The 18385-nt window shown below is 44.1% G+C and overlaps 1 protein-coding gene across 1 annotated transcript in view; it reads left to right on the top strand.

The window, feature by feature from the left end:
- PPM1H (protein phosphatase, Mg2+/Mn2+ dependent 1H) overlaps positions 1-18385 on the top strand; it is a 257714-nt gene that overhangs the window by 148698 nt on the left and 90631 nt on the right. Inside the window, exon 4 of the mRNA XM_077471978.1 lies at positions 9215-9327. Within this exon, the coding sequence (XP_077328104.1) occupies positions 9215-9327 (113 nt within the window). The remainder of the gene's footprint in view (positions 1-9214; positions 9328-18385) is intronic.

Here is an 18385-nt window from a genome sequence, read left to right as displayed (position 1 = left end):
TTATGGCAATTTAAACTTTGAATGTTTTTTTTATAGAAAATTTGCTAGAAACACCAAACCTTATTCATTATTTTTTATTTTATTTTTTAAAGCAGAGGCCCTAGAGCAGGGGTAATGAATTAAAATTTAAGGAGGTCCGGTCACCAAAATTTTCTTTGGTCCGAGGTCCGAATCTCAAGTCTGTGCTACGACTCAGAAATATTGTAGTAACTGTATATCTATCAAAAACATGAGAAATGTACAATTTTCTTAGCATTTCAACAATATTTATTGTCAAGTTACATCTGGTGATCCCAGATCAAGTTAAATCTGGTGTCCCCATCACAGTGCCCCTTTACATCAGGTGTCCCCATCACAGTGCCCCTTTACATCAGGTGTCTACATCAGTGATTCTTTAAATCAGGTGTCCCCATCAGTGCCCCTTTACATCAGGTGTCTCCATCAGTGCTCCTTTACATCAGGTGCCCCCATCACAGTGCTTCTTTAAATCGGGTGTCCCCATCACAGTGCCCTTTTAAATCAGGTGTCCCCATCACAGTGCCCCTTTACATCAGGTATCCCCATCACAGTGCCCCTTTACATCAGGTGTCCCCATCACAGTGCTTCTTTAAATCAGGTGTCCCCATCACAGTGCTTCTTTAAATCAGGTGTCCCCATCACAGTGCCCCTTTAAATCAGGTGTCCCCATTACAGTGCCCCTTTAAATCAGGTGTCCCCATCACAGTGCCCCTTTAAATCAGGTGTCCCCATCACAGTGCCCCTTTACATCAGGTGTCCCCATCACAGTGCCCCTTTACATCAGGTGTCCCCATCACAGTGCCCCTTTACATCAGGTGTCCCCATCACAGTGCCCCTTTACATCAGGTGTCCCCATCACAGTGCCCCTTTACATCAGGTGTCCCCATCACAGTGCCCCTTTACATCAGGTATCCCCATCACAGTGCCCCTTTACATCAGGTGTCCCCATCACAGTGCTTCTTTAAATCAGGTGTCCCCATCACAGTGCTTCTTTAAATCAGGTGTCCCCATCACAGTGCCCCTTTACATCGGGTGTCCCCATCACAGTGCCCCTTTACATCGGGTGTCCCCATCACAGTGCCCCTTTACATCGGGTGTCCCCATCACAGTGCCCCTTTACATCGGGTGTCCCCATCACAGTGCCCCTTTACATCGGGTGTCCCCATCACAGTGCCCCTTTACATCGGGTGTCCCCATCACAGTGCCCCTTTACATCGGGTGTCCCCATCACAGTGCCCCTTTACATCGGGTGTCCCCATCACAGTGCCCCTTTACATCGGGTGTCCCCATCACAGTGCCCCTTTACATCGGGTGTCCCCATCACAGTGCCCCTTTACATCGGGTGTCCCCATCACAGTGCCCCTTTACATCGGGTGTCCCCATCACAGTGCCCCTTTACATCGGGTGTCCCCATCACAGTGCCCCTTTACATCGGGTGTCCCCATCACAGTGCCCCTTTACATCGGGTGTCCCCATCACAGTGCCCCTTTACATCGGGTGTCCCCATCACAGTGCCCCTTTACATCGGGTGTCCCCATCACAGTGCCCCTTTACATCGGGTGTCCCCATCACAGTGCCCCTTTACATCGGGTGTCCCCATCACAGTGCCCCTTTACATCGGGTGTCCCCATCACAGTGCCCCTTTAGATCGGGTGTCCCCATCACAGTGCCCCTTTAGATCGGGTGTCCCCATCACAGTGCCCCTTTAGATCGGGTGTCCCCATCACAGTGCCCCTTTAGATCGGGTGTCCCCATCACAGTGCCCCTTTACATCGGGTGTCCCCATCACAGTGCCCCTTTACATCGGGTGTCCCCATCACAGTGCCCCTTTACATCGGGTGTCCCCATCACAGTGCCCCTTTACATCGGGTGTCCCCATCACAGTGCCCCTTTACATCGGGTGTCCCCATCACAGTGCCCCTTTACATCGGGTGTCCCCATCACAGTGCCCCTTTACATCGGGTGTCCCCATCACAGTGCCCCTTTACATCGGGTGTCCCCATCACAGTGCCCCTTTACATCGGGTGTCCCCATCACAGTGCCCCTTTACATCGGGTGTCCCCATCACAGTGCCCCTTTACATCGGGTGTCCCCATCACAGTGCCCCTTTACATCGGGTGTCCCCATCACAGTGCCCCTTAACATAAAATGTGCACATCAGGATTTCCCTTAACATAAAATAAGTGTCATGCTGTTGGCCACATTTTATATTAAGGGGCACTCTGATGGACACAATAAAACGTGCCCCTTAACTTAAAATTTGCCCATCAAAGTGCCCCTTTTAATATAAAATGTACCCATCAGTGTTGCTCTTAAAATAAAATCTTCCCATCAGCGTGCCCCTTAACATGAAATAAGGGTCACACTGATGGGCACCTATTATGTTAGGAGGCATTCTGATGGACAATTTTTATTTTAAGGGGCATGCTGATGAGTATATTTTTAATGTGCACATCGATGGGCATATTTTGTAGGGCACATTTTGTTGTACCCATCAGCATGCCCCTTAACAAAATATGCCCATCGATGTGCACATTAAAAATATACCCATCAGCGTGCCCCGTAAAATAAAATGTGTCCATCGGATTACCCCTTAACATAAAAGGTGCCCATCAGCGTGACCCTTATTTTATGTTAAGGGGCACGCTGATGGGAAAATTTCATGTTAAAGGGCACTCTGATGGGCACATTTTATTTTAAGGGGCACGCTGATGGGTATATTTTTAATGTGCACATCGATGGGCATATTTTGTTAAGGGGCACCTTAACAAAACACTCGGACCGCGGGCCACCATTTAATGACGGCTGCCCTAGAGAATAATTTTTTTATCGCGTGGTATTTGCGCAAAATACACTTTTTTTTTTTTTTTTATTTATTTTTTATTTTAATGCACAAAAACACAATACATAACCAAATTGTTTAGTAAAATATAAAAGATGTTACACCAAATAAATAGATACCTGACATGTTACATTTTAAAATTGTGCATGCCTGTGCAAAAGCAACAAATAAAATACATTTTACTATCCATAGGCGATGCTTTAAAGCCTTTACAGGTTACCACTTTAGATTTACACAGGTAGTCTGGTGCTAGAATTACTGCACTTGATCTGTTGTTGGCGGTGATAACTCACATGTATGCGACAATCACTGCGGCGTGCACGTGGGACCGATGCTTGCGATCACCTGCGCACGCAAACACACAGTTTTCATTATTTACCTTATTTTTACACTGTTGCTTAAATTTTTTTTATTACTGTCACAAGGAATGTAAGCATCTCTTGTGAGAGCAGTAGGCAGTGACAGGTACTCTTTATGAAGAGAATTAGGATTAATAAGACCCCAGATCCTTTCTCTGCCCTTTAAAGCATTTCATCATACCAAAATTGGTGTGATGAAATACTTTCCATTTTTAAAAATGGCGCTGGAAGCATGGGCTGGTCGATCAGGTGACTGGAAAGTCTGCGTAAGGCAGCGGGAGGTGGGGGACGTCCCTTCCCGCTGCTTGTAAAAGCAATCCAGTGGCTAGATAGCTGCTCAGATTGCTTTTACAAGAGAGCTGACTTGTTGGCTCTAAACCTTGCTGTTTGCTTGCAGCAGGGGTAATTGTTAAAAAAAAAAAAAAAAAAATTCTTGCCCGCCACCCGGAACTGCATGTCACGGGCATCGGATGATAGGATTTGGACATCCCTACATTCAGTTTTCTATCCACTGTAATGCCTTTAAAAGTGGTCTTTTTCTAAATGTTACTACCATGGATTTCTTTTGCTATAGCAAATAGGGGAAAAGACCAAGGACACCCTTGCCTTGTGCCCTGATGAAGATGGAAGGGTGGGGAGATAAGGTAGTTGACCAAAATAATTGTGGACATAAACTATGTTGATCTATTTGTTTTGGTCTAGTCCTAAACTTTCACAGTAAGGACAGGCATGTGACAAGGACTGATCTATAGATCCAAAGACTTTAAGCTTTGTCTAATAAGTCCAAGGCACATGGATATTAATTGCGGTAGTTTAAGGTGACCAGATTTTCAAAATGAAATCCAGGGACATATTTTTTTTTAATAGCAAATGGAAACTATTTAATAAGCATATTTTCCTCAAATGATATATGCAGTGTATGTGGTATTTGTTTATGGAATGATTGTATGATATATACATTATTTCTCACATTTCGTCTATGAGATAAAAAAAATACTTCTTACCACCATCCAGAGCATTGTGTACATTACAGTCCTCCATTGATGCCACTGTCCAAAGCACTGTGTACATTACAGGCCTCCTCTCAGACCACCGTCCAGAGCACTGTGTAGCCTCCCAAGTCTGCACAATCCCCCCCCCCCCTATATTCGAGTTGTATTTTGTAGTCAAGTTTTAGTAAGAAAATGGGTCTGTAGAAAGAATACTCTAAAGGATTTTTATCATGATCTAATAGGAGTACAATAGCAAGCATTGTACATAGTTAACAGCAGCTTCCCGCATGCAAAGGCTTCCGTGTAGTCCCTTTTTAAAATGGGTGCAATGGAGTATAAATAACTTTTGTATATTTCCAATGGCATTCCATCCATGGATGTGGTTTTATCATTATCTGGGGCCAACATTGCTTGTTTAATCTGATCTTCCATGATTAAATCATATTGATTTTTTTTGTTCCCCAAATGAGTTGACTGCCAATAACTGGAGTAGCAAAGCGATTTCCCCAGTGTAGACCTGGACTAATAAGTACACCACCACAGGTCACTGACTCTGCCTCCCTTCTAGAAAGTAAGCATGCATGTATAAGTGGATCTTCTAAGAAACAGCCTTTCAGTTACTGGATCATTTTCTAACAGCAGGTTGCTACATATATTCAGCGTCGCAGTTGTGTGTTTTTTTTCCCTTTGTTTCTTTCGTTATTAAAGGTATTGTACTTTACTTGGTCCCTTGATTCAATATGTATTTTAAAGGCCTTGAAGTTGTGTTTGAAACGCTGCTTTCAGAAGATCACCTCATTACATAATTTATACCTGTACTTCCAAAACGCTTTTTTTTTTTTTTTTCAGAAAAAAGAACTTTGGGATTCAGATACAGGGCTTTTATATCCAGTGACTTTGTCCTTCCATTTCCCTGCACATACTTTAAATTCTACAAATGGTGCCTAAAGCCACAATAGTATGTTTAATATTCTTCCCTGTTCAATGCCCAAAGCTCCTGGATAATGTACATGTGCTGAATAATCAGACAATATGAGTCTTAGAGCCACAGCAGGCCTTCAACAAGCCTAGAAAAGGGAATAGGGAATTGACAACAAATCGCTTTGCATGGACAACACGCAATTCAAATGATTATTACAGGCTTCCTAACTCAAAGTTTAAAGGGTGAATTTATTTCCATGTTTAGCAGATAATATGAAATTTCACTTATTCAGAACAGACCAGTAACCATAAGAAATCCCTAATAAAACCACAGTCGGCTGCCTTGTAGAGAATAAAATCCTTGGATTGGTAGAGATAACATCAGGCTTCAGTCAGCAGCAGGTTATTTCTTGCTTGTGGCCCACAGTTTCAACTGATGAAAAGAATTTCTTGAAGCCTGTTTCTTGTGCCAGAACTTTACTAGGCTTGAGCTGTCTTGAATTTAAGAAGATTTGATGTTTCATCAAAGCAAGGAGCAGAGACAGATTAGCTAACATAGATCATGCATTCTATCTAACTTTGTTCCATGTAGGAAATGATAACTTGTACAAGACTGTTGCTCTTTCCAAACTTAGGTGGTCCAATATGTAACCCCTGTGGCCATCTGCATATTTATTTTTTTCTATGCAAAGATGGAAAAAGACAAATGATTGCGATTAAGGCTTTATCGTTTCTAAAAGATGAAAGAAGAAAACCAGTCTGAAAAAGCAGGACAGACTTTTAACAAAAAATGATTTAGCAATAAAGTTGTATTAGTAGTTGTATTAATGTATAGTCCAGCGTCTGACACCTTGAAAAGCTGTGTCCGCGCATAACCTAGGGACAACAAAGTTATTGATGACCACAATATACTTAGCAGTTGTCCCTTAATTTAGCTTGGGAAAGGTCATGTACAGTATCTCACAAAAATGAGTACACCCCTTACATTTTTGCTACAATGTAGTAGTAGTGAGCGTACAGCTTTTGTACACATTTGCTGTCCCCTCAAAATAAATCAACACGCAGCCATTATTTTCTAAACCGCTGGCAACAAATGTGAGTACACCCCTAAGTGAAAATGTCCAAATTGGGACAGATTATCAATTTTCCCTCCCCGGTGTCATGTGACTTGTTGGTGTTACAAGGTCTCAGGTGTGAATGAGGAGCAGGTGTTTAAATTTGGTGTTATTGCTCTCTCTCTCATACTGGTCACTGGAAGTTCAACATGTCACCTCATGGCAAAGAACTTCTGGGAAAAAAAATTGTTCCTCTACATAAAGATGCCCTAAGCTATAAGAAGATTGCCAAGACCCTGAAATTGAGCTGCAAAACAGTGGCCAAGACCATACGGCGGTTAAACAGGACAGGTTCCACTAAGAACAGGCCTCGCCATGGTCCACCAAAGAAGTTGAATGCACATGCTCCGCATCATATCTAGAGGTTGTCTTTGGGAAATAGACGTATGAGTGCTGCCAGCATTGCGGCTGACGTTGAAGAGCATATGCCACCCACTGCATCAAATTGGTCTGCATGGCTGTCGTCCCTGAAAGAAGCCTCTTCTAAAGATGATGCACAAGAAAGCCTGCAGTTTGAAGACTAGCAGACTAAGGACATGGATTGCTGGGACCAAGATAAACTTATTTGGTTCAGAGGGTGTCAAGTGTGCGTGGCAGCAACCAGGTGAGGAGTACAAAGACAAGTGGGTCTTGCCTACAGTCAAGCATGATAGTGGAAGTGACATGGTCTGGGGCTGCATGAGTGGTGCCGGCACTCGGAAGCTACAATTCATTAAGGGAACCATGAATGGCAACATGTACTGTGACATCCTGAAGCAGAGCATTATCCCCTCCCTTCGGAGACTGGGCCCCAGGGCAGTATTTCAGCATAATGACCCCAAACACACCTCGAAGACGACTACTGCCTTGCTAAAGAAGCTGAGGGTAAAAGTGATTGGCTGGCCAAGCATGTCTCCAGACCTAAACCCCAATGAGCATCTGTGAGGCATCCTCAAATGGAAAGTGGAGGCCCGCGAGGTCTCTAACATTCACCAGCTCCATGATGTCATCATGGAGGAGTGGAAAAGGACTCCAGTGGCAGCCTGTGCAGCTCTGGTGAACTCCATGCCCAAGAGAGTTAAGGCAGTGCTGGAGAATAATGGTGGCCACAAAAAATATTGACACTTTGAGCCCAATTTGGACATTTTCACTTAGAGGTGTACTCACTTTTGTTGCCAGCGGTTTAGACATTAATGGCTGTGTGTTATTTTGAGGGCAAAGCAAGTTGGCTGCCTTCTGCACTGAGCTTCCGCCGCTGGAGACTGGACTGTATTGGCTTCAGACAAGGTATGTATAGCTACTTCTTCTTTACAGGGCTAGATAGGTTAGTCTTAGATTGTGGGTGCAAGTAGATTTACAGATTTTAGTTTTAGGGTGAACCTCCACTTTGAGGGGTTTTACAAGTAGTATTGATAGTATTGACAGGTAGAAATGAGTTTGGGCATCCTCCGAACGCCTCTTTAACCTGTACTCACACTTTTTTGTACTCCAATAGGCAGTGGGTAGAGTCATTGCCCTCCCAGCTCATGGAAGTTGTGGTGTGAGGAATGAACCAGCCTGCAACTCATTGGCATACAAAGATTTGCTAGTTTGGGTTACAGATGGGATTTTGAGAAAGCTCAAACTCATCTCTACTGGCAGGGATATACTGCAAATGTCATTGGAATTACTGCCTGAGATTCTGCAACTACCATTGGAAGTACTAGCAGTGTTGCCAACCGTCAGTATTTTTGCTGGCAGACAGTAAAAAACAGGCAATTGTCTCATGCCAGTAAAAGGAAAAAGATGCCAGTAAAAAATATGGCTGTGATGTTCTGCCCGGTCCAGAGCTGGCCGAGACCATCCAAGTGCCTTCTACAGTGTGTTCGGGCAGCTCTGGTGGAGGTGGTGCCCGAGCACGTCATGTGATGTCATGGTGCAAGAGAGCCAAGCAGAGCGGCCAGAGCCTCATGTGTAGGTCTGCAGAAAAGGAGCAGGGCAGGTCAAGCGTGAGACTGTCAGTGCTGTTTAAACTGGAGTGGACTGAAGGGACCACCTGGCTTGGAGAGAGACTGTCACTGTGACTCAGGAGAGGGACATGTCGTGCCGGTGAGAAGTCAGGATTATCTGTGCTGCTGCACACTTCTGTCATTGTCACTGTGAGAGTCAACTTCATGTGTGCGTGTGTGCCTTCCTATTCTAATTTCTTGCCCCCCTGAGTCCTGTCCCTGAGCTACTTACTTACTATATCGAAAATAAAATAAGAAATCGTTTTTTTTCCCCTAATATCTACCTTTAATCACATTGCTAATTGCATATTGTACTTGTTTGTAGCCTAAATAATAAAAATTGCACTTAAAACTATTTTTTTTAAATGCCAGTAACAACTTGGCTGTGCCAGGAAATTTTGGGTGTTAGGCCAGTAAATTTCAATCTGGTAGGTTGGCAACACTGAGTACTAGCAGTAATTAGGGATGTCCCAACAGGGATTCTGCGAATGTCAATTGAAAGCCTGGCAGGGAATCTGTGGGTATCATCACCTGTGGGTAACAGAAATGTTGCAATGTGACCTCTTTTTTGAGAATGCTAGTTTTGGAGCTGTCATGTTGCTGCTTGGCTTCAGTGCCATGCTAGTTGATTACATAGATCAAGTCAGACACAGCCAAGTAGCATTTTCAGAAGAGGGCCTGCAGTGGCAGGTCCCGTACTAATCCAGTAGTACAGGACCGAGACACTATAATCAGATTGTTTTCTTCTGTTCAAGAGATAGAGTTCGGTTCCTTCCTGTTTGCATTTCACACACCTTTCTTTATACATTTTATATTTGCAACAGCTGGGCTGAAAATATTCCTATAACCACTTTCTATACTACATCCTAAATTGCAAATGGCTTGCTTCATATTTGTATTTTACAGTGAACTCAGCATTTAAAATCAAGCATACGTTGGCAATGTTTTGGGGATATGTACAGCACATCAGTTTGTTATTTATCTTCACTTCTTCCTTCAGGATCTGCAAATCGAGCGAGAGAAAATCACTTACAATATATCTGGAGGCTGTACATCTCTTGTCGTTGTCTACTTACTGGGGAAAATCTATGTAGCCAATGCTGGTGACAGCAGGTAATACTTTGTTTCATATTTTATGCACTTGTCCTCTTAGAGCAGTATACTCCCTGTGTTGTACTGTCATCCCATCCCACTATCTTGTGGATAACTACTAATATTAATAGATTTCAGCTGACAGCGTTGGTACATAGTTCATGAAAAGTTATTAAGGGCTTTTTCACACAGGTGCAGAGACCCAACTTGTTTATTTTCTCATACATTCAAGCCTTTATATCCATACCCAGACATATGCATGGCATGGCCTATGTATATTATGTCATTCCTTTGTTCTATTATATTATATATATTCTTTTTCTCATTGCTTAACAGTCTCCACGTACATTATCTCCTGAGAAAGTTCTGTAGAGCGAAACATGTTGAGAGAGTGGTAGCAACTGTGTATAAACATATCTGCAGCGAATCAGTATATGTGGTGTTATAAGTGTTTTTATGTAATTTGTGGTTTACATGGTTTTTCTATTCAATTTTGTAAACAAAAGTATATTTGTAATTTTTAGCATACAAATTTGGTACCATTATCTTATTGATATAGACACCTTTAAAGTCCCGAGGCATGTGACGTTGACTCCAGGGCCATGCATCTGTCCCTGCATGGACATTTAAGCTCAGATGTGTGGGGCAATCTGTAGAGCTGTTCCTGTTGTTTTGATGTTTAACAGGCTTCTGGCAATGGCTGCATAAAATCTGTCACTTCCAGGTGCATAAACATCTTGTCTGGGCCTCTGTACTTCCGTGAATGAGCCCTAAAGGTCATATCACTACCCTGAGATAAACGGGCATACTCAGATGTTTTCAATATCAAAGGTATATGCAGCTTCCCCACACAGTGCCTCAAATTTTAATGCTGGCATCTTCCTTTTGAAAAAGATTATCCCTCTCTCCTACTTCTTATGGTAGGCATATTCATTTCTTAGAGGCACACCGGTGTTTGCAGGTTCCAAGGGCCATCCATAATTGGTCTCAGGGAAGCATAACATAAAATCATTTGAGTAAAGGCTGCATTTATCAAAGCGATATAACATAGCATTTTCAGTTGTATATTTAGTATCAGTCCTTCCTATGAACCTACACAATGAACAAAGACCTCTCCTCATCTCCTAATCTCTCCACACCTCCATAACACCTCTCTGTGTACAAGCAGAGAGATCATAAAGTTCTCAACGCACACGATTTCGGGCAATATCAATATGTATTTTTCTTGCATTTATCAAACGGATATAATACATTTTAAATTACGTATTCTTTCTCCTGAAAATGGAATCTTCGTTCTGCAAATACACAATTTTTACCAGAAGTATTGGGACACCTGCCTTTTACATGCACTTGAACTTTAATGACATCCCAATCTTAGTCCATAGGGTTCAATACTGAGTTGGCCCACCCTTTGCAGCTATAACGGCATCAACTCTACTGGGAAGGCTGTCCACAAGGTTTAGGAGTGTATCTATGGGAATGTTTGACTATTCTTCCAGAAGTCCTGGCTCGCACTCTCTGCTCTAAATCATCCCAAAGGTGTTCTATTGGGTTAAGGTCAGGACTCGCTCATCCATGTCTTTATGGGCCTTGCTTTGTGCACTGGTCCAAATCATTTGGTTGAAGGGAATTATGGCTTGGGGTTTTTTTTTCAGGGGTTGGGCTTGGCCCCTTAGTTCCAGTGAAGAGAACTCTTAAAACGTCAGCATATCAAGACATTTTAGACAATTTCATGCTCCCAACTTTGTGAGAACAGTTTGGGGATGGCACCTTCCTGTTCCAACATGACTGTGCACCAGTGCACAAAGCAAGATCCATAAAGAATTAGAGCAGAGTTAGAGGGCTTCTCGTCCAACATCCATGCCTGACCTCACAAATGGGCTTCTGGAAGAATGGTTAAACATTCCCATAGGCACACTCCTAAACCTTGTGGACAGCCTTCCCAGAAGAGTTGAAGCTGTTATAGCTGCAAAGGGTATATACAGTATTTCACAAAAGTGACTACACCACACACATTTTTGTAAATATTTTATTCTGTCTTTCCATGTGGCAACACTGAAGAAATTACACTTTACTACAATGTAAAGTAGTGAGTGTACAGCTTGTATAACAGTGTAAATTTGCTGTCCCCTCAAAATAACTCAACACACATCCATTAATGTCTAAACCGCTGGTAACAAAAGTGAGTACAGTAAAGTGAAAATGTCCAAATTGGGCCCAAGTATACTTTTAGTAATATAGTGTATGTGCTGTGGCCCCATGGTTTTCGTTGGGAAAGGCGCACTCTGAGCAACCGATTGAGGCTGCCGTGAGTACGGCTTTCTCATAAAGTAGCAGCCATTTTTAGGATAAAAGATTGCTGGAACGGGACTAAAGGTAAGTATAAAGACCTACTTGGCAGCATTTAGTGGTGTGGAAGAACTAATTAAATGAGTATTTAAACCCTGACAATGAGTTTCCTTTATTTGCTTACTTTGGTCTGCTAAATATATAATTGAACGTGTTTTGTTATACCTGTTTGGCATATGCAAAAAATACCTGTTGATCCTGCGAGAAATCCTGAGAGATGATAAATTCCTGTGCTCTCTGCCTGTGTACAGATGGATAAGGATGGGGGAGAAAATAAGAAGAGGTTTTTTGTAATGCATCAAAAATATATTACAGCATAGGGGAATAGAGGTGCAGCGCATGGGCGTCCGCAGAACTTTTTTCAGGAGGGGGCATCATTTTAGGGTCACCCATGCACCGCCCCTTTTCAATAATGCCATTATCACATTATCATGGTCAGAGACTGCAGACGTAGTACAGTCCCTAAGATAAGTAATGGATAATGGCCAACAGGCTCTCTTACCAGACCCCGCAAAACTACAGCAGTGACCCCTCCAGCTGGATGATCACTCACTCTGGGTTCCCTGGGGTGACTCTGGTCAATAGTGTATCATGTCTGTACTCTGGTAGTGGCTCAGTCTTTCTCTCTCTGGTGGCGCTGGGCAGCGTGGCTCTCTGGTGGCGCTGGGCAGCGTGGCTCTCTCCGGTGGCGCTGGGCAGCGTGGCTCTCTGGTGGCGCTGGGCAGCGTGGCTCTCTGGTGGCGCTGGGCAGCGTGGCTCTCTGGTGGCGCTGGGCAGCGTGGCTCTCTCTGGTGGCGCTGGGCAGCGTGGCTCTCTCTGGTGGCGCTGGGCAGCGTGGCTCTCTCTGGTGGCGCTGGGCAGCGTGGCTCTCTCTGGTGGCGCTGGGCAGCGTGGCTCTCTCTGGTGGCGCTGGGCAGCGTGGCTCTCTCTGGTGGCGCTGGGGAGCGTGGCTCTCTCTGGTGGCGCTGGGGAGCGTGGCTCTCTCTGGTGGCGCTGGGGAGCGTGGCTCTCTCTGGTGGCGCTGGGCAGCGTGGCTCTCTCTGGTGGCGCTGGGCAGCGTGGCTCTCTCTGGTGGCGCTGGGCAGCGTGGCTCTCTCTGGTGGCGCTGGGCAGCGTGGCTCTCTCTGGTGGCGCTGGGCAGCGTGGCTCTCTCTGGTGGCGCTGGGCAGCGTGGCTCTCTCTGGTGGCGCTGGGGAGCGTGGCTCTCTCTGGTGGCGCTGGGCAGCGTGGCTCTCTCTGGTGGCGCTGGGCAGCGTGGCTCTCTCTGGTGGCGCTGGGCAGCGTGGCTCTCTCTGGTGGCGCTGGGCAGCGTGGCTCTCTCTGGTGGCGCTGGGCAGCGTGGCTCTCTCTGGTGGCGCTGGGCAGCGTGGCTCTCTCTGGTGGCGCTGGGCAGCGTGGCTCTCTGGTGGCGCTGGGCAGCGTGGCTCTCTGGTGGCGCTGGGCAGCGTGGCTCTCTCTGGTGGCGCTGGGCAGCGTGGCTCTCTCTGGTGGCGCTGGGCAGCGTGGCTCTATCTCTGGTGGCGCTGGGCAGCGTGGCTCTATCTCTGGTGGCGCTGGGCAGCGTGGCTTTTTTTGGTGGCGTTGGGCAGCGTGGCTCTCTCTCTGGGTTCCGCTCAGCACACTCCTCATTCTTTTGTCCTGTAGCCCTCTCTCCCTGAGCTTTTTTCTAGGTTGCAGTCTCAATCTCTCTCTTGATCGAGCTGTAGCCTCCTCCCTGTGGAAAATTGGGCTGTCAATCTTTGGGACTACATGTCCCATGATGCTCTCCTTTCCTAGTCTCCTTTTGATTGGCCCTCAGTTATGGCCAATAGGGAGGGAACAGAGCGGGCAGGAAGCTGGGTGGGGAACCTGGTGAGAGCCGCCGTCTTTTCCCTGACAGGAGAAAGGGGGGCGAGTGGGGGGGAAACCTCTCATAGCCCGCAGCTCGCCTTTCTTGTCTCATAGCGCTGCCGAGTTCTCTGCTGGACTGAGCAGGAAAAAGAGCCCGAAGTCACACTACAACGATGGGGGAAGCTTGATGGCGCCTCAATGGTATTGCCCCACTGGCGGGTGGCACCCGGACGTGGGTTGCTCACGCCCCGATAGCGACGCAACTGTGCTAAATTTAAGATCCAATCCCTGATTCCAGGGGGGGAGGGGGCACTTGACCCCCCTTGCCCCTACCTGCGGACTACACTATATTGCAATTCTCTCTCGAGAGCCAGCTTATAGGGCTAGAAAAAACAACAACTCTATGTCTCTATCAATTAAAAAAGCTGAACAGAAAAGATTTGTTTTGCAACAGCCATTCTTTGAGGATTGGGAAAATATGAGTCATAGCCTCACTACTATTTCTAAATCGGAGATGCCTAACTTTTATATAGGTGAATTATGTGATAGCGATGGCCATACAGTCACTACTTCTCTTGCTGTGTCATCCCTTTTTTTTTTTTTCTAGGTAAGACAGTGAAAGTTTCATTGTCTTACCTACACTCTCTGAAACTGACCTAGACCTGTTGGACTTCCCTATTACAACAGAGGAGCTTCAGGTCGCAGCCACAGGCCTCCCCAATAATAAAGCCTTGGGAGCTGATGGTCTGCCGGGGAGATTTAGAAGTTGTATGGGAAGGTTCCTCTTCTGGAACTTTTGGCTGTATGCAATGAGTGTAAACTTCCTCAGTTTATGAATGAGGAGGTTATTGTAGTCCTGTTAAAATTTGAAACCCTTGCTTCCAGAAATGTATTGGCTAATCTTGTTAGTTACATCCGATGTTTTGGCTAATCTATTATCTACATTAATTATTTGGGTTAGATCACCCAGATCAATCAGATTTTATACTTGCCAGGTTTATAGCCATAAACATTAGAAGATTGTTCCTCAACTTACAAATCCCCACCGATAATCCTGGTAACAGAGCTACCCTCTCATTGGATACAGCTAAAGCTTTTGACAATATAGAATGGAATTTCCTGTGGCACACCTTGCAAAAATGTGGGCTTGACTTCATCAGGTGGAACTTTTTACTCTGGTTTTTACTCTACAACCCAATTCCACTACATAAAAACAGAATGCAATGTGTATCAAATGTTTAAACTGAGAAAATTTACCATTTTATGAAACTAAATTAAGGTCATTTGGAACTGTTTACAGTAACACTTCTCAAAAAAGTTGGGATGGAGCCATGTTTACCATGGCGCAGCATCCCATTTTTTTTTTTTTTTGAACAACACGCTGTATACTGGGACCTGAGGAGAGCAGTTGCTGGAGTGTTGGGAGTGGAATATATTCCCACTCTTGTCTGATATAGGATTCTAACTGCTCAACAATTGTCTTTGTCGTATTTTTTGTTTCAAGATCCGCCAAATGTTTTCAATTGGTGAAAAGTCAAGTACAAGTGAAAATTAAGCACCTGAACTCTTCTACTGTGAAGCCATGCTGTTGCTATCAATGCAGTATGCGGTTTAGCATTGTCCGGCTGAAATATGCAAGTCCTTTCCTGAAAAAGATGTAGTCTGGATGGGAGCATATGCTGCTCTAAAACCTGGATATCTTTCGGCATTGGTGGTGCCATTCCATACGCACTAATGAACCCCCATTCCACCAGAGATGCAAGATTTTGAACCAAGCACTAATAACAAGCTGGAAGGTCCCTCTTCTCTAGAGTCCGGAGGATGTAATGCCCATGGTTGCCAAGAAAATTTCTAATTTTCAATTTGTCTGATCACAGAACAGTTTTCTATTTTTCATCAATCCATTTTAAATGAGCTTTGGCGCGGAGAGGATGGCAGCATTTGTGGATCATGTTCAGATATGGCTGCTTCTTTGCATGATAGAGTTTTAATTTGCATTTCTGGATAGCACAGCAAACTGTGTTCATAGACAGTGATTTTTGGAAGTATACCTAAGCCCATACAGTGATGTCCATCACAGAATCATGCCTGTTTTTCTTGCAGTGCCATATGAAGGTTTGAAGATCGCAGGCATCCAGTATTGCGTTTTGGCATTGTCCTTTGTACAAAGAGACGTCTCCAGATCCTCAATCTATTGATATTATGTACTGTAACTGATGATATATTTAAAATCTTTTCAATTTTAGGTTGAGGAACATTATTCTGAAATTGACAATTTTTATACACAGCTTTTCACAGATTAGTGAACCTCTGCCTATCTTTACTTCTGAAATACTCTGACTCCCTAAGATGCTCTTTATATACCCAATCATGTTACTGACCTGTTGCCAATTAACCTAATTAGTTGCAAAATGTTCTTCCAGCTCTTTCTTGTTAGTACCACTTGCTTTGCCAGCTTTTTTTTGCTCTGTCCCATCTTTTTGGGGACATGCTGCTGCCATCAATTTCAAAACCACCTTATTTTATTTCTTAAAATTGGTACATTTTCTAAGTTTAAACATTTGATATATTTTCTATTGTAAATAAAATATGTGATATCATTGCATTCTGTTTTTATGTCGATTTTACAACTTTTTTGGAATTATGGTTGTATGAAGCCTGCTTAAAGTGATATTAAAGTCTTGTTCTTTTTAATAAAAAGCAAAAAACAAACATGTAATTTTCACCCGCTCTTTACAATTATTTTGCACAGAGCAGCCCGATCCTCCTTTTCTCGTGTCCCACGCTGGCACTCCTGGCACCTCCCTCCTGCCCAGTGCCCCCAGAGCAAGCGGCTTGCTATGGGGGCATCCAAGTGGACTCGCTCCCGAGAGGCTGCTCTGCATGTCCATTCATACACACACAGCCGCGGCCCCCTCTCTCTTGCCATTGGCTCACTGGTTGCGATTGACAGCAGTGGGAGCCAATGAGGAGTGAGTCCCTGGAGAGCCGAGGCTGGATTGAGAGGGCGGGGGGGGGATGTTTCTGCACAGAGAAGGTTTTTTTACCTTCATGCATGGAATGAGTTTGCATCCTTATATTCTAACCATCCAGAGGTTTAAATGCAATGGATAAATCTGTAGGTAAAATTGAGAGCCCCTTAAATAATATTGTGCAATCTGCACTAAAGATTTCCTGGTCATTCTTGGAAATACACCAACTAGTCATTCGTTCTTATTAACATAGCTGCCAGAGGAAGCTGTATTTGTGAAATATCCTATGACAGTCACTGTGAAGCTGGACATTAGAAAGCCTCCATAGATTCTTGCAACTCCGTAAAAGAAAGTCAATTCCTGGCAATTTAGAGTATTATAGTTCAGTGACCCTAGGCAATCACATGCATTGCAGATATCTTGGACCTGTACATGGATTTTTGTATCAAAGTATACGAGCACTTATTACATTTTTTCCCAGCTTGAGTGCTAAAAGGTGACCATTGATGTATAACACTGCAGCAATATCATTGCTTTATGTGAGCTGTAGACAGACGAGATGTGAAATCACTGCCAAGTGTTCTATAATACATTTTCTTAATTGTAGAAAATGATCATACATTGTCACTTCCTATGGTCCATCAGTAAGGTCACTTTTTACTTGTCTCTTAGTTGTAAGCTAAAGGCTGCTGCTCTGCAAAGTGTGAAAAGATTTAGTAACCGCGTATCTGTAAAGCTGACAACTAGCCCAGCTTTGTGTCATGTAAATGAATGTGTTGGATGACTACTAATTTAGTCTTACATCTGCTGCTGCCTATTCCTTGCATTCCAATGAGGAAAGTACTGTCATTACCTCTACCATTGTCTTTATTGAATAACCTCTGTTGCATTTGAGTGCACCACTTGCATATAGAAGCCAAATTTGTAAAAAAATAAATAAAAAATAGATATGTTAATATTGCAGGTTCGATGGTAAGCAGGATGCCTATGCATTTATAAATTGTTCAGGCTCCATTATTTGTCAGGTGGGGAACACTCTATTATTTAACACTGCAAAAAAAACAACATAGCAAGGAAGCACATTGTTTGCAAGTATGCAGTTGACAATTCTCAAAACATATTAATAAGTCAGTCTTCTGCTGCTACTAATGTCCAGCCAGACAGCATGTTTGGAACAGCAATTACCTTTACCTGGAACTTGTGTACACAGTTTAGCATACCCAGAAGAACTTTTTTGTTGTTGTTTAAGTATTACTTATAATGTGCCCTCAAAATAATTCAACACACAGCCATTAATGTCTAAACCGCTGGCAACAAAAGTGAGTACACCAAATTATCCAAATTGGGACTAAAATGTCAATATTTTGTGTGACCACCATTATTTTACAGCACTGCCTTAACCCTCTTGGGCATGGAGTTCACCAGAGTGTCACAGGTTACCACTGGAGTCCTCTTCCACTCCTCCATGACGACATCACAGAACTGGTGGATGTTGGAGACCTTGCGCTCCTCCACCTTCTGTTTGAGGATGCCCCACAGATGCTCAATAGGGTTTAGGTCTGGAGACATACTTGGCCAGTCCATCACCTTTTACCCTCAGCTTTTTTAGCAAGGCAGTGGTCTTCTTGGAGGTGTGTTTGGGGTCGTTATCATGTTGGAATACTGCCCTGCGGTCCAGTCTCCAAAGGGAGGGGATCATGCTCTGCTTCAGTATGTCACAGTACATGTTGGCATTCATGGTTACCTCAATGAAGCTCCCCAGTGCACTCCCACCACCATGCTTGACTGTAGGCAAGACACACTTGTCTTTGTACTCCTCACCTGGTTGCCGCCATACACGATTGACACCATCTGAACCAAATAAATGTATTTTGGTCTCCTCAGACCGCAGGACGTGGTTCCAGTAATCCAAGTCCTTAGTCTGCTTG

Source organism: Lithobates pipiens, unplaced genomic scaffold, assembly GCF_037356315.1.
Source record: "Lithobates pipiens isolate NorthernLeopardFrog02 unplaced genomic scaffold, aLitPip1_a1.2 Scaffold_8, whole genome shotgun sequence".
NCBI classification, from domain to species: Eukaryota; Metazoa; Chordata; class Amphibia; order Anura; family Ranidae; genus Lithobates; species Lithobates pipiens.
The sequence above is the reverse complement of the archived record's forward strand: the minus strand, read 5'-3'. Positions and strand labels throughout refer to the sequence as shown.